Source organism: Solanum verrucosum, unplaced genomic scaffold (assembly GCF_900185275.1).
Source record: "Solanum verrucosum unplaced genomic scaffold, falcon-dt-bn FXZP01000159.1, whole genome shotgun sequence".
Lineage (NCBI taxonomy): Eukaryota > Viridiplantae > Streptophyta > Magnoliopsida > Solanales > Solanaceae > Solanum > Solanum verrucosum.
Genome location: NW_026020705.1, coordinates 2,049,593 through 2,061,824, shown reverse-complemented (window position 1 = coordinate 2,061,824; position 12,232 = coordinate 2,049,593). Strand labels below are relative to the sequence as shown.

Genomic DNA, 12,232 nt, shown 5'->3' with positions numbered 1-12,232 from the left:
ATGAATAATAGGAATATGAGCTAAGTTAACACAAGCATAACATCAGTTGCTGGGATACAAGAGAAACACAACCAGCATTCAAATCATCTAACATAAATAGCTGACAGTGTACATCCATATATTGAAGTGGTACCAGGACAAAAGAAGTTCTGCCCGTGTTTCAATTCTCCTCTTAAATCAATACGAAAACTAACTTGGGATTGAAGCGTAGTAGTAGATCTGGCTGATTATGTACATCCATTTTCCTGCAGAGCAAACTATTGTAAGGTCTTGACAAAGCTATAAGCTTGCAACATGATTTGCCTGCTAGATATGTAAAATTGTACTACAGCAATAAATTGTTAATTCTTGTTTGCATATTCTGGCCTCAATTCAGAAGCAGCAAATCCTGAATAAGCAGAATGAGACTTTTGCGTTTGAACAAGAAGCTGGGTAAATGTCGGGGAACCCAACGTTTCAGTTTTAACAAAACAATGTTGGTATATTTAGAAAGTAAAATACACTGAGGCAACACAAAACGGGCACTGTTCTTACAAAAGAAACGATAGAGGAATAACAAGAACATAACTAGTCTTGGCTGCTTCCGTAATTATCACGTTTTTCATGTTGCCAACCATAGCCCTGTCCATCGTGGGTTGTATCACCAGAATACTGTCTGCCTCCTATCTGGAGTTGCGACATGTGATGAGGTATAGGTGGGGGTGGTGGGAAGGGCATAGGTTGTGGCATCAGTATACCCTTGCTATCTCTGGTGTCCATGGAGTTACTACTCTGTCCACCTTCCAATCCTCTGTTGGCCGAAGGCGGAGGTCGCAGGTTTGAGGGCATTACACTGGCATTCCTTCCATAGTCTCCTTGGAGAAATACTGCTCTTCCTTGAGGATCAGTAGCATTAACATAACCATCTGGGGAAGGTTGAACTGCAGTGGGCTCAAACGACCCAGCCGGCTGCCCCATATTCCATGGCCGAGGGTAATTTTCTGGAAAATTCATATTTCCTGCAGCACCAGTTGGAAAACCTAGCAAAGACCCTTGTTCTGATCCCCTTTCAGGAGTTGAGTCTGGCCTAGGCATCTCAAATGAAGCAGCACCATAAAATGGTTGAGCTCCATCAGTTGCGAACTGAGGATAACCAGATTGAGGAGCCAAACCTGGATTCGAACTCATAGGCACCGCAAAGCCATGAGGTTGCTGCATATGCATTGGAAATTCAGAAAAAGGGGAACTCCCCATAATCCCTTGCTGCTTGTCTGGAAAGTGACTTGGGTCTGGCCGGAATGAACCCTGCTGTACATCAAAACCTTGCTGAGTTAGCCGATTCTGCATGCCAGGCCTTTCAAAGCCTGGAGGAGGATTACTATCAGACTGTTGCTCTAGTGGATGATTTTGGGTTGAACCAGTGAAAGGTGGCTTTTGTTGCATAAAAGGCCTAGGAGGATGTTGGTCTCTAGATTGAGAATGATGAGCTTTGTCTTCACGATCATGTGCCTGGGAACCTGAACCAGGAGAAAACATGGGCCTAGATGGTGCTTGCACTGTAGATTCAGATGCTGCAGATTTCCTAGCACTAGCAGATTCTGAAATGTTTTCATCTTTCTCTGCACTAAGGAGATCACTGTGATTCTCATGAATATGAGATTCAAATTCAGTCTTCTTCAGAAAGGACTTGAGACAATGCGGAGCTGCGCAGACATAGACCCCTTCCAGCATTTTAATCGTTTGAATCTTCTGAATGCGTTCATCACAGCTGAATAAGAAAAATGTAGTTTGGATTCCATATCATTAGATCAGAGAAACAAGTATGGAACAGGTAAAGCCAAACTAACCAACCTAGCTTACTCATTAACAATTAAGTAGCAATATAGTTGAATAAGAATGTGTGAGAATTTTCCAGATGATGCTTATCATGACAATCATAAATGCTCTTGATGAGATTCCAAATTTCGAGTCAGAGTTAAAATCAACCATCTGCCACGACAAGGGCTGATGAAACTCTTCAAATGAGCAATATCTCTCTAACTTGGAAGAGAATTTCTAATAAAATGGTAATTCAAAAACTAGCCAAGCTGATATAGGATTAGACTAAAAAACTAAGATGTCAATCCCCTAGTCTACTCGACAAAAAAAAAGGAAAATTCAGGCCTAACAACAGAGATATGATACTGAAACATGACCTGACAAATTATCAATGTGAAATTCAGGTTTAAGTAGAACAGCCAAGATCTAAAAGACACGCCTTATAGTACCCCATGCTGCTACCAGCAGCATATCCCTTATAAATCACTATATTGTTTGCAATCCTTTTGACTTGCCATCTTTAAATGTGAGGATGTCCAAAATAATATTTGATACATAGTTGATAATTTTATATCCTAAAGCAATGATAATATCACTCTTAAAAGTGGAGAAATAGGATATATGCTTACAGGTAGCAGAGAGAGTCGCTCCTGGCACAATCTAAACAGAAGATATGTTCACATGGACTCTGCAAAAAGAAGATAGTAAAGATCATTTTGACTAGAAATGTAGTTGAGAGAAGTAAATATAAAGGTGATAGTGTGTTCCAACAGTTCATAACATTGATAATGTCATCCAACATGAGTCATACACCAGCTTTCAAAAGCATAACCCAGTTAGTGTATGACATACAGACATTTCGTAATAACAAGAAAAAGTTATGCCAGACTTGCCACATTACACACAAGATAATAGGAAAAGCATTTTATTTTTATATCTTTTCCACCATAATAGTGAGGGGTATCTTTGTAAATAATTTTTTAAATGCAATGCATTCTATTTTTAATGCATCAAACCAAACAATGCATAAAAATAATCTATGTATAGTTAATGCAAGCATAACTAATACATGCATTGCTAATGCAAGCATTACTAATACATTCTATTTAGCATTATTTTTATACACTCTACCAAACAACCCCTTAGCGATTTACAAGGAAATATTTTCTCAACCAAGTGATGGCATGAGGGAGATATCAAGTAGTGGTCATTCTAAGAATGCCCATAACAGTAACTGATATTAGTATAGTACCAAAAAAGTGGCCACTTGAGTCCCTTTATTTGGTAAAAAGAAGATTGACTTCTCTCTAGTTTCTTTCTTCCATATCCCACTTTTCCTCTTTCGGTTTCCAGCTTAGAACTTTCTCATGGCTTTCTTTGACCTAATATTATTTGTCCAGTGATGGCTAATAAATTACACTGTCTGATGAGAAATCATTTGAATTTGTTGATATTAGTGAAGATTATGATAGATGGTTCATGCTTAGTGAACATGGCAGGAACTTCACAAGACATCACAAGTAAAAATAGATGAAACTGTCTCAGATGTGCCATCTGGCACTACTCGCGTGGCTCCTCATGTGGGTGTTCCGAATTTGGAAGGGAAGGGGCCAACTGCAGCTTTGGCTTTTGATTTGAACCAAAGCTTAGTTACTGCCAGGTTTTGGTATTTTGGGTTCATGTAATGAAAACTTCGGTTAAACCGAAGAACAATATCGAATATCGATGTTTTATTTAAAATAACACCGAAACCGAATTAATTCGGTTTTGTCCGTATTTTCAATATGTATGCTCACCCCTAACTAGAACAGACTCAAATGTGGTATAAATTATGGAGTGGGGTAGAAAGACGAGGGGTAGGCACCAAAAAGCATTCTCAGGATGAAGCTTAAATATTAAGTTCAGGGGTTGAACAGGTTGAGCAAAAGAGAGATTCTCAAATCTTTGATTCGCAATATGCCATCAAGAAACGAAACTTGAGGTATGGATATCCAGTTTAATACATCACAATTGGGTTAATAGGTGGGTTTAATTGGGCAAAACTAACAGTGTGCGCTACCAAGGGAGGACTTATAGTAATAAGGGATAGTAGACAGTGGGACTGTATGGACAAAAACAGGGAAACTATTTTATATCATGTACGCTTGAAAGTTTGAATGAAGATTTCTGGAAGGTGTGGACGACCTCTAAAGAAAAAGAACGAGATTGGAAACTGCCTAAAAAGTTCTTCACTTGTCGGCATGTGATGTTGGTGCGTTTGCCGATGCTGACTACCGCTGGTGCATGACGGCGCGTAAGAGGTCATTTGCAGCTGGGACTTTCACAGATCAGGTCATCAGGAATCGATCTATCTAGTGGTCAGTTTATGAAAGGGGCTGGTATGAAAGGTATGCTATCGAAGTTAGATATAGATCTATGACATGCTTGCTTACCTAGGTTAGACTTGGAACTTCGTTAAGATTGTGTTGTTCAACCGAAGAACAGATAAACCAGACTTCTAATTCAACTTCAACATAATCCACTGTATCATATTCTTTAAGACTTACTACTTTAGGTGGAGTGGCCCAAGACCATTATAAAGTACTCAAGAAACTTCTATATAACCTATGATACATAATTATGTATTTTTTCTAACGGTAATCACATGATTAGGGAACGAATCAATTCTCTATAATAGATAGAAAAAATATTACTTAAAGGAGCCAAATAGAGATTATTTGAAAAGATAAATAGAAAGAATTGAGAACACTTAATTTACATTTTTATACCTATATTTTCAGATATTTGAATTATTTTTAGCCGAATCGCCACATCCGTAACCATATCTGGATTTGTATCGTGAATCTAAAAATTATGATCATGAAGAATCAGATCTCTAGATCCGTACCCGTGTCAAACACCTGCAGTTGAACCCGAGCAACATAGCCTTCATTACACTTATTCCTAAAGGGAAGGTACAATTGAACTCAGTCCCATCAAACCTATTAGTGTGATTGATAGTGTATATAAGATAGTTGCAAAACCCCTAGCAGAGATACTGAAAAGGTGATTGATAAACTAGTCCCAGGACACCAAAGTGCTTTCATTTAAGTCAGACAGATCATTGATGCAAACACTGATTGCAAATGAAGTGCTTCACTAGAAACAAAGGACAAAAACTCTTGGATTTCTATGCAAACTTGACGTGCAAAAGGGCTTTTGATAAAGCTAATTGATCCTATTTGTTGACTGTGCGAAATAAAATGGGCTTTGGAGAAAGATGGGTTATATGGATTAGATTTTGCACCGCAGTCAAATACTCGGTGATTGTGAACTGGAGACCTGTGGGATTCTTCTCACCAAGAAAGGTCATAAGGCAAGCTCTCAACTTTTCTTTTCATTTTGGCTAAGGAGGGGCTCAGCATATTACTAAATAATCCAGAGAACTTCACCAGATCAAAGGATTTGAAGTTGGAATAAACCCTGGTGGAACTGTGGAGGTGTCATACCTACTTTATGCTGATGATGCTCTCATCTTTTGTGGTGCTGAGAGATCACATATTTTATATCCCAACCTTACCCCGTCTATATTTGAAGCTCTCACTGGATTACAGATTAATATGCTCAAAAGCACATTATATAATGTCGATGATGTTCCAAAATTAGTGGAACTGGCAGGAATTCTCTGTTGCAACACTGGTCATTTACCAACAACTTACCTGGGGATGCCCCATTAGGGACCAAATTCAAATATGTAGAGACATAAAATAGATTCATTGAGAAGTTAGAGGAAAAAATGGTTACTTGACAACTGCGATACTTATTAATGGGAGGAACACTCGCTATGATATTAGTATTCCTACTCATCTGATGTCACTCATTCAAATACCAAAAATGGTGGTGCAATAATTTGGCATAATCAGGAGATCATTCTTTTGGGAAAGCAACAGTAAGGGGCACAAATTTCAGTTAATAAAATGGGTAACTACCAAGATGCCAAAACAGGTAGGACGCTTGGGGATCAAATATCTGACAACTCACAATAAATGCATGTTCATGAAGTGGCTATGCAGATATAGACAAAGTGATGATGCTCTTCGGAAGCAAGTAGTTGGAGCAAAACATGGCTCACAAAATAACTGCTGTAAATTATCTAGGGCTTCTCATGGTATTGGATTATGGAAGTACCATCAGGAACTTATGGGATGATTTCTCTTGGAATAATCACATAAAAGATGGGTTTCAGGAAAATCATATCAAAATTTGGAAAGATCCATGGCTCTCCCTAAATCACCTCTGATGCTGGATTTCCCAAATTTATTTCAAATTGCCTCAAATGTTGATTCCTCCATTGCACAGAACAGACATAATGCCCTATGGGATCTACAGATTAGAAGGAACTAAAGGAACTGTTAATTTTATTACAAGTAGTGCAGTCCTTCACTTCCCCGAACCACACAAATGATGGTATAAGTTGGGGTAACACAAAAGGGGGGTATTCACAGTGAAGGTAGGCTACAAATCTTCACTAACTCAGATTGGGAATGTTGGTCAATGGCTTTGGAAGCTAATACAGGATTTTCTTTTTGTTTTTTTTTTGTAAGGTTCATGTGGAATATGTTTAAAACTACCCCCAAACTCAGATTTTTTCCTTGGGCAGCAATCTATGAAGCCTACCACAGTATAGTGTTAGCCGGATAAAAATTCAGATAGTAAATAGATTTTACATGTACCATCAATGTCTGGTCACCAACAAACATGAAACACCTCTTCCTACTCTGCCAAGTAGCGGCTGACATTTGGAATATTTTCCTCTAATTTTGGATTTTCTTGAGTTACGACATACAATAGTATGCCTATGAGAGCCGGAGATTTTGGAAAGTTGATGAACAAAAACATAGAAAGATCTGGCAGATTATACCAACCAGTATATTTTGGTGTATATGGTCAAAAAGGAATTGACAGTGTTTCAATTCCCATGCACTCTGTAAAAGCTAGGTGTATTTTAAACTTATTCCATAAAAGCTAGGAGTACCTCTTAGATTTTGTCAGCTCCCTATCCTTCTAGTCTAAATCTCTCTGTTTTAATTTCCTGGTACTTTTGATTTCTGTATCCACCAGACACCATTGATGAATTCTTGTTACTTCATCTATTAAAAAAGAAAGTAGTACCAAGTAGCAGCAGCCAGAAGGTGTATTTTAAACTTATTCCGTAAAAGCTAGGAGTACCTCTTAGATTTTGTCAGCTCCCTATCCTTCTAGTCTAAATCTCTCTGTTTTAATTTCCTAGTACTTTTGATTTCTGCATCCACCAGACGCCATTAATGAATTCTTGTTACTTCATGTATTAAAAAAAAAGTAGTACTAAGTAGCAGCAGCCAGAAGGTAGCCTAGTCCTGAACTCTTATTAGTTGGTGGAAACAATCAGTATTGAAAAGTAATAGTAGGATTATGAATATCATTGATAAAAGAATATGTTGCCTTTATAACAATGGAGTAGGACCCTTCAAAAATGTCATCGGGTGTGTGTAGTCTCTTTCAACAGTAGTGCATTTTTGGAGGATCCGATGCGGCTATGACAACATTTTTGGAGAGTCCGAGCAACTTAGGGAAAAACGGTTAAAACACTGAACATTCTATAATCACCAGAGGTCCATAAATAGCAATTAGGAAGTCCAACAGACACAAAAATTAGGGCAAAAGTTAAAGGGTTGAAGATTGTATTGTATACTGACCAGATGTCCATAAACAGCAATTGGAAAGTCGCAGCAGATACAAATATGTACTCGTTTACCAGGCCGGCGCAGGGACCTCCGGCCAACAGTTTTGAGCAGAGATGCAGGATTTACTGAACCAAGGCTCTTGGCTACAGGAAGATCAGCTAAAACAAAATGATCAGGACAAGCAACTTTAACAGTTTCAAGGGGCAACCTCTGAACAACTCCACCACTCTCATTTGCTTGCTTGTTAAGCAGGATCCGAAGCATCTTTACCGATTAACTCTGTTTCTCTACCCTACTTCAGGCGGCTCTAGGGTTAAGCCCCCAAATAATATGAACTACTATCTATTTATATAAATTATTACTCCCTCCGTCCCAAATTATGTGACTTACTTTCCTTTTTAGTCAGTCCCAAAAAGAATGACACATTTCTATATTAAGTAACAATTTAACTATACAATGTCTATTTTACCCTTAATTAAATGATTTACAGCCACGCAAATTTCTGTCATTCATTTTGGAACACAAGTTTTAAAAGTCTTCATTTCTTTCTTAAACTCCGAGTCGAGTAAAACTACCTCACATAAAATGGGACGGAGGGAGTAGTAATTAGTAATAAAATTAATATAATCTTTTTTTCATGTTTCTCGCGATTTTACTTTCTAATTTCAACTTAGATTCTTTAACTAAGCATTTTTTTTGTCACATTTGGTAATTGAATAATACACTCAAATGTTTTTAATGTTTTCGTCATTGTTGTATTTTTTTTAAAAAAAAAAAAACTTCTGGGCCGCTCAGGTTTATTTTATTAATTGATGAAATGAGAAATAACTTGTCCAATCGGCCAAAGTTGGCTGACCCAAAAACAACCAAATGAAAATAGAAAGCAAATCTATATCTATCTATCTATTTATCTATATTATAAAAGCATGTATGTTCCATGTTAAATGTTGAATGACAAAAATATACCTAAAATATAATCAACTTTTAAGTCCTTATATATTTATTAATTAAACAAGTTAGAGGTGGATGTAGTTGTAATTCCTTTTTGTTTACACCACGCATAAACTGTGTTAAATGGTTGAGATGTTTTTAGGGGATTACCGGAGAAGAGAGGTGTTCGTCCCTTTGTTCTTCTGTGCTAAAACTTGAAAATTGCAGCAAAGAAAAATCAATAAACCCCTTCGCAGTTATTTATGGACATGGGTCTTCATGTTTCACTGTCTTGATTTTGATATGCTCGATTTTAGGATTCATGTTAAACGGATTAGGCCTTTATATATACTACAACATAGAGGAATTTTCATAAATATTGGTACTTAAGTGCCTAATTACCAAACATAATGATTGTTTGACTAATTATCAAAAGTAGCATCAGTTTAGAAGTTTGTTGCATCACTGATACATCTTTCTGAAATTCATGTTGTATCACTGATGCATTTTCGCGTTGTATCACTGATACAACTTTCTTAAACTCGTGTTGTATGAGTGACACGACAATTTTTTTGTATTTGTTCGCTCAATCTAGTTGGATTCACTGTATCTATTCGCTCAACTTAATTGTATCAACAATATCTTCTTCTTTTTTACTTTTTTTAAAATTGGAAAAGTTGTATCCTACAGCATTAAAGGGCATGTTGTCCACCTTCAAAAATCTACAGCCCTAACCAAAATTACAAGCTCCCTATGAATAATTTGATCTACAACTTCTATACAGAGCTATTTACACCAAAAAAGTAGGATACTAAACAATTCCATTTTACTTTGCGAATGGAATTAGATCTACCTTCAAAACATCTCCAATTCTTTCCTTCCACGCTGACCACCATATTCATGATGGTATTAGCTTCCACCACTTCTTTTGAATCTTGCTAACCCCCCTTCTGATCCAGCAACTAGAAAGATCAGAAGTGTGTTCTAGCATTGTCCAGCTGAAGCCTGTGATGTAGAGGAAAAGCTCCCAGATCTGTGTAGTGAATTTGTAGTGTAGGAATAGGTGTTTATTAGTTTGCCCTGTCAAATTGCATAGGAAACATCTAGGGACTAGTTGCATTCCTTTCTTCTGTAGGACTTCTTGAGTTAAGCAGGCTCTTTTGATTACTAACCAAGTGAAGCATTTCACTTTGGTGGGGATCAGTCCTCTCCAAATACTCTTCCAGTGATATTTTTTTTTATTTTTTTTTTATGACAAGGGAAACCCGCAGCCGCTACCCTTTGGGTGCGCACAGGGTAAAACCCCCGCTCCTATGCAATAGTTCGCAAACCACACTCTTCCAGTGATATTGGTAGCCTCCAAATCCAACTTCTATTCTTATCAACAATATATTAATTTTGTTGAATACATTATTTTAGGGCAAGTCCGCTGTCTCACATACAACATTCGTTTGGAGGTTTTAAACAAAGCACTCAATTTTGCTGGATACACTTTCTCAATTTAGTTGGATACACTGATATAAGTAAAAAAGAATTCCCAAGCGTGTTTCCTCTATAACAACACACATTTCGATGCAACACTGATTACAATTTGGTAGTGTGTATAAGATAGCTGCAAAACACCTAGCAGAGATACTGAAAAAAGGTGATTGACAAACTAGTCTCAGGACATCAAAGTGCTTTCATTCAAGTCAGAAAGATCATTGATGCAACACTGATTGCAAATGAAGTGCTTGACTAGAAACAAAAGACACACTCTTGAACTTCTATGCAAACTTGACGTGTGAAAGGGATTTTGATAAAGTTAATTGATCCTATTTGTTGAGTGTGCAAAATACAATGGGCTTTGGAGAAAGATGGGTTATATGAATTAGATTTTGCATTACCACAGTCAAATACTCGGTGATTGTGAATGGGAGACGTGGGATTCTTCTCACATCAGGAATTTATGGGATGATTTCTCTTAGAATATCACATACAAGATGGGTTTCAGGAAAATCATATCAAAATTTAGAAAGACCCATGGCTCTCTAGATCAAATTTATTTCAAATAGCCTCAATGTTGATTCCTCCACTGCACATAACAGACATAATATCGTATGTGATCTACAATTTAGAAGGAACTTAAGGAACTGTTGATTTTGTTACAAATACTGCAGTCTTTCACTTTATCTAACCACACAATGGTAGAATAAGTTCGGGCAACACAAAAGGGGTTATTCGTAGTGAAGGCAGGCTAAAATCTTCACTGACTCGGATTGGGAATGTTGAGCAATGGCTTCGGAAGCTCATACAGGATAATTTTTTAGTTTTATTTTTATAAAGTTCACAAGGGATAATTATAAAATTACCCCAAACTCAAATTTTTTCCTTGGGCACCAATCTATGAAGCCTGCCACAGGATAACGTTAGCAGGAGGAACAGTCAGATAGTGAACAGATGATATAGCCTACATGTACCATCAATGTCTAGAAACTAAACACCTCTTCCTACACTGCCCAGTAGTTTCAGACATTTGGAATATTTTCCTCTAATTTTGGAAGTTCTTGGGTTATGACATACAATAGGATGCCTATGAGAGCCGGAGATTTTGGAAAGTTGATAAAAAAATACATCAGAAAGATATAGAGGATGATATCAACCAGTATATTTTGGTGCATATGTTTAAAAAGAAATTGATGGTGTATTAATTCGCATGCACTCTGTAAAATCTAGGTGTATTTTAAACTTATTCCGTTGGCATAACTTTACACCGGTAGGCTCCCAAGAGTACCTCTTAGATTTTGTCAGCTCCCTATCCTTTTAGTCTAAATCTCTCTGTGTTAATTTCCTAGATATATATATACTTCTCATTTCTGCATCCACCAGACGCCATTAAAGAATTCTTCTTACTTCATCTTTAAAAGAAAGGAGTACTAAGTAGCAGCAGCCACCAGGTAGCCTAGTCCTGATCTCTCATTATTAATAGTAGGAATATGAATATCATTGATTGAAAAATATGTTGCGTCTATAAACATAGGCAAAAGCTAGGTTGCTCGACTCTTCAAAAATGTCATCAGACATGTGTAGGATCCTTGCATTTTTGGAGAGTGAGCAACTTAGGGCAAAAGTAAACATTTGAACTTTCTATACACACCAGATATTCACAAATACTAATAATTAGAAAATCAGAGGCGGACACAAAAATTAGGGCAAAATTTAAGGGTTGAAATTTGTATTAACTAGTGACCAAACGTCCATAAACAAGAATTAGAAAAATTAGGGAAAAAATTTAAGGGTTGAAGATTGTATTGTACACTCACCAGACGTCCATAAACAGCAATTGGAAAGTCACAGCAGACACAAAAATGTACTCGTTCAGCAAGCTGTCGACGGGACCTCCGGCCAAGAGTTTTGAGCATAGATGCAGGATTTACTGTACCAACGCTCTTGGCTACAGGAAGATCAGATAAAACAAGATGATCAGGGCAAGCAACTGTAACAGTTTCAGGAGGCAACCACTTAGCAACTCCACCACTCTCATTTGCTGGCTTGCTAAGACGGATCTGAAGCATCTTTTCCTATCAACTCTGTTTCTTCAGGCGACTCAAGGATTAAGCCCCAAATAATATATTTGTCTATCTATAGAACAAACTATACTATAGGCGAAGCATGAATGTTCCGTGCTAAATATTGAAGAACCAAAATATCCTAAATTATTAACCGACTTTTATGTTCTTAAATATTTACTACTTCCTCTATTTCATATCAATTAAATTTTTGAGATGTATCCTTTAAAAAAGTAGATTAAGACATAAATTAAA

The 12,232-nt window shown here is 37.1% G+C and overlaps 1 protein-coding gene across 1 annotated transcript; it reads right to left on the bottom strand.

The window, feature by feature from the left end:
• Positions 1-338: 338 nt before the first annotated feature.
• LOC125812412 (E3 ubiquitin-protein ligase HAKAI homolog) lies at positions 339-12,028 on the bottom strand. Its single transcript, XM_049491909.1, has 3 exons — positions 11,732-12,028; positions 2,427-2,485; positions 339-1,747 (listed from the first exon to the last, which is right to left on the bottom strand). Exons 1-3 carry the CDS (start codon positions 11,981-11,983, stop codon positions 568-570), a joined length of 1,491 nt encoding a protein of 496 aa, XP_049347866.1. The 5' UTR covers positions 11,984-12,028; the 3' UTR covers positions 339-567.
• Between the last annotated feature and the right edge of the window lie 204 nt (positions 12,029-12,232).

What these genes read in the sequence shown, in the direction of transcription:
- LOC125812412 (XM_049491909.1), bottom strand. Translation starts at nt 11,983, where the DNA reads ATGCTTCAGATCCGTCTTAGCAAGCCAGCAAATGAGAGTGGTGGAGTT. An exon ending in TTGCTGTTTATGGACGTCTG is followed by an intron (nt 2,486 to 11,731) that starts GTGAGTGTACAA and finishes TTCTTTTTGCAG; the next exon opens with AGTCCATGTGAACATATCTT. An exon ending in AGCGACTCTCTCTGCTACCT is followed by an intron (nt 1,748 to 2,426) that starts GTAAGCATATAT and finishes TTTCTTATTCAG; the next exon opens with CTGTGATGAACGCATTCAGA.